The 4,497-nt window shown below is 47.4% G+C and overlaps 1 protein-coding gene across 1 annotated transcript in view; it reads left to right on the top strand.

Moving 5' to 3' along the window:
* Positions 1-912, top strand: part of OTOP1 (otopetrin 1) — a 30,046-nt gene extending 29,134 nt beyond the window's left edge. The window contains exon 9 of the mRNA XM_023520187.1: positions 704-912. Within this exon, the coding sequence (XP_023375955.1) occupies positions 704-874 (171 nt within the window). The 3' untranslated portion in view covers positions 875-912. The remainder of the gene's footprint in view (positions 1-703) is intronic.
* Positions 913-4,497: the final 3,585 nt, after the last annotated feature.

A 4,497-nucleotide genomic window follows, 5' to 3' on the forward strand; every position in this document is an offset into this window, starting at 1 on the left:
GGCTGTAGGAACACGGAGGGAGTTCCTGAAGACTAGTTAGATCAAGGAGGGCTTCCTGGAGGACGTGGTGTCTCAGGACTTGCAGGAAGGTAGGATTTATCAGAGGGAAGACATGGAGTCCCCGACAGAGGAAGAGGCAGGAGCAAAGAAGACTTGGGAGAGAAGGGCATATTTGGGGGTTGTGCACAGCCCGGGGAGGCTGGAGGAAAGGGCGTGACAAGGGACATGGAGACGTGGACGGGTGCCCTATCACTGAGGGAATTTGGACTTTCTCCTGAAGGCGACTGGAGCCACTGGTGAGTGACAATCAGAGGAGTGACAAAGTCCTATGTGTGCTTCATACAGATCTCTCCTGTAGCCTGTGGGGGGTGGGATGAGGGCACCCACCGGAGTGGGGTGATCTTTGGGGGGCACTGCAGCAGTTCGTGCGGGGGAAGCTGAGGGCCCGACCAAGGTGGGGGCTGCAGAGCTGGAGGGGGTCAGACGGGTTTGAAAAGCGTTCCTCCAGGAGCAGGGCGGAGGGAGAGCAGGGTCAGGTGGGCTCAGTGGCTCTGATGGGCTCCATGGGGGTCAGAAATGCTGTAGAGACCGCTTATCACTGCGACAGGTGTGACTCAGTCTCCCTGTGTCCAGGTGGGCCCCTAGGGTTTGTGTGAGGCCTCCCCGGAGGCAGTATGGACCGTCCGTCTCTCTTCTCTTGCAGCTGTGGATCCCTCCCGCCTTCGGCTGCCGCCCCGAGTATGACAACGGATTGGAGGAAATTGTCTTTGGCTTTGAACCCTGGATAATTGCGGTCAACCTGGCCATGCCATTTTCTATTTTCTACCGAATGCACGCAGCTGCCTCCCTCTTTGAGGTCTATTGTAAGATATAATCTATGTCTACATGAAAGACAGGCATGAGCGGACAAGAGAATTCACCGGAGCCACCTGGGAATGGCCAGGTTTGGCAAATATTGACTTTTACAATTGTGAGGTCTGCCGAGAAAGTCTGCCCGTTGTCTGCCATGATGGTTTCCTGTGGGCTGGATTGCCCATCACTCTGCATGAATGTAAACAAGTTAGATCAAATCAAGGAGGTGGCTGAAATCTGTCTTTGGTTAGTTAATTCCAATCACACCCAGGTTATTTTATCTCCTTCCACGTGAGATCCTCTGATTCAGAAGAATGCGATCCCAGGATGGGAGAAATGTTTATCCAGCTTGTTTTTTCTTACAAATCATTTTCTGTTTGCCGTTTATCATGTTACTGCATACAACTTTTATTGACCCGCTATGTAGTATAATCACCCTTAAATTTTACCTTCCCCAGAGCTCATGATATAGGTACGATCATGTTTAGTTTACATTGTACTTTCTAACTGTATTTAATTTTTGAACAGTCATTTTTATCCTTTTGATAGAAATTTGTGTATAGATTGATATAAAGACATATTTCTTACTGGAAATTTTGGCGTATTTTCATTTTGTGATCATTTTGAACTTTAAAAAATCTATATTTTACTCTTTTCTATCTCTCACTATAAATACACACATGCTTTTTTTTTATATAGAAAATTTGGACATTTCAGAAGAGTAGAAAGAACATAATCACTGAATATGCCATTGTTCAATCACTTTTTAACATCTTGGTATATTTCTTTTAGCCCTATGGATTCATAGGATTCTTTTCATTGTAATTATTGTTATATTTGCCAGTGCTGGTGAGACATCTTCAAGTTTGTATCCATTTTTCCCCCCACTTAACAATCCAGCATAAACCTTCCCCCTACATTGTTATAAATTCTTTCTAAATATCATTTAATACTGTATTACGGTCTACCAAGTGAATGGGTCCGTAATTAGTTTCCTATTGTTGGGTTTAGTGTTCATAACATTTTGTTTTTTATAATTGACTCTGTAAAAATCAACCATATTTGTAAAACATTTCCTACATCTAAAATTGCTTCTTTTAGATATATACTTAAGATCAGAATACCTATTCCAAAGTTTATAAATATTTTAAAGCCTCTTAAGGAATACTGATATTTGGGAGCCTTTTGTATATGTTTTCCCATAATTATTTTAAAATTATGATTAGTTTACTTACTATAAATACTAATGTATCTTTTCATCTTACTATAAATACTAATGTGAGTATCTTTCCATCTGTGTGGTTTTTTTTTGACGGCACAAGCAATAGGACTTTAAGAAACACTGATATTTTTACATGACCCAAATACTTTGTTTTAGAATTTTTTTTTTAAAGGGTAGATAGACTAAAAGTAAAACATCTATCATACCTTACATCTAGGGTGGCGGTTTTCAAACTAGGGGGATCTTGTCCCCTAGGGGACATATGGGAAAGTACAGACATTTCGATTGTCACAATTAGGGGGTGTTACTGGCCTTCTTCAGTGGGCAGAGGCCTGGGATGCTGCTAAATACTCACAATGCGCTGGACTGCCCTCTCCGCAAAGGGTTGCCAGCCTCTGAACGTTAATAGTGCTGACACTGAGAAATTGTGATCTAGAGGTAATTGCTGTTAATTTCTGGTACCTGAGGTGCCCGTTAGCACACTCACACAGATGGATTGTTTTTATATATACTGAGCTTGCGAGTAACTTGCTTTTTTTTTTTTTATCTTACTACACCAGCATGCTCCTTAACTATTTTAGGGTCCCCATGGCATCGATTCTCACATGTCAGTGTGCGTGAGACTCACCTAGGGAGCTGTTAGGAGTCCCGCCCTCCCAGCCCTCTCAGCTCCCCCTGGGCTGGAGGGAGGCCCAGGACCATGCTCATCAGGAAGCTGGACGTCAACTTGCCTTCCCACGTCATTCTCCACCGTGGGGACCGATGTCCCGGGCGCTCGAGTCATCAGGAAAATCTTACTCCCCTGCAGCAACCTTCTCCAGAAGGAGCCCGTGCATTTGGTAGCTTGAGCTCGCTCATCCCTGGCCCACGTCGAGCCAGGACTGAGACTCATGGGTACCATAGCCACGGCGAGGCAGAGTGGAAGGGCAGAGGCTGGACACCTGGGGTCACAATTAGCCTGTGTGGCACCTGGGTGTGCATGTGAACAGGCGCCCCTTCCACAAGACATCTTACGGACTCTGGCACCAAACGCCACCAGCGTCTGCCTCGTCGCCCACGCTTGGGGGTCAAACGAGACTCTTTGTCCCTTCACAGCAAACGCCAGTCACGAACTCCAGTTGGAGTAAGTGTTCCTGCCACCTGACCTTACTACGTGACCCTGCAGGTAGCAAAGCTCCCCAGTACCCGTCTCCGCCTCGAGTCCCAGCCCCTGGTAGACCTGGCGCGGTCAGCTTCCCTACTCCACCCAAACGACCACACCTACACAGCCAGTATGTTGTATGTTCGGGCAGTCACACCTTCCTAAAATCTCATTGTCTTTCTTCTCTATTATCATCTTTTAAAAAAAGTCAATTTGATAAAAATATCCATCAAACAATTGCTTGAGGATGTGTGTCTAGAACAATCCATCAACTCGCAGAGCATTTCACTTTTCACCCAGTTATAAGATGCTACACGTGACTTAAAGTGGTGAAGAACAGGGCAGAAACGACCAGAAAACAGCTTGTTATTTATTCCGTCCTGAATGTATGAAGCCTTGCTGTGGACGAGCATGGCCGGCAGGGGACGCTGGTGTCCGTCCTCCTGAACCCTCACCGGCACTTCCAGGTCCCCTACGTGGTAGGCGGGCAGCAGCCTTGAAGGTAAGAAACGCGAGGATGGGAGCAAAGTACCCGACTGTGCTCCGCCCACAGCTCTGGACTCCTGCAGCGTGTGCCATGTGGCTGTCACAACTCCGCTGGCTTCTAGTCCACACCTCCAGCCCTCCTTCGCCTTTAAGGCACCAGAGGGCGCCTTAAGCCTGGTGGATAATGAAGAGTTCAGAAGAACCGGGGAGGGAGGTGCTCTGGTTTGCTGGCTGTGGACCGTGATGGGAGTGTGGCACGCATCTCCACAGCGGCTTGCAGGTGGGTTCTGCTCTCCTACTCAGATAGGGATGAACCAGCCGCCAGTGGTTTCTCCCCGCTGGGGCAGGAAGTGGAGACAGGGCTGACCGCCTGACAGCAGAAAGAGCCGCCTATGTGTCTCTGTCGGATGTTTCTGGAACGCCAGTTTTGGGTGACTGGTCTAAGCCAAGTGTAATAAGCCCACTCCACCTTTGCTGGAGACTGGTAAGGAGGTTGGTAGGTGACGAGTTCTAGACCAGGTGTTGGGTTTTACATTTTTGAAAGGTTATATTTAAAAAGAGAATATGCTGCAGAGACCACACATGGCCCATCAGGCCCACAATATTTGCTACCTGGCTCTTTATAGAAAACTTTTGCCGAAAGAGATGAGGGGAGGTTTGCCTCAGTGTGCTCGTGGGAGGAAGCCCGGCTCGGAAGGCCTGTGGAAGGACACATGGTGCCCCCCGAAGACGTTACACCCCTGATCCCAGAACCCGTGACTGTTACCATGACGGTTAAGGGACTTTGCAGAGGGAA

The sequence above is a fragment of the Pteropus vampyrus genome, unplaced genomic scaffold (assembly GCF_000151845.1).
Source record: "Pteropus vampyrus isolate Shadow unplaced genomic scaffold, Pvam_2.0 Scaffold252, whole genome shotgun sequence".
Lineage (NCBI taxonomy): Eukaryota > Metazoa > Chordata > Mammalia > Chiroptera > Pteropodidae > Pteropus > Pteropus vampyrus.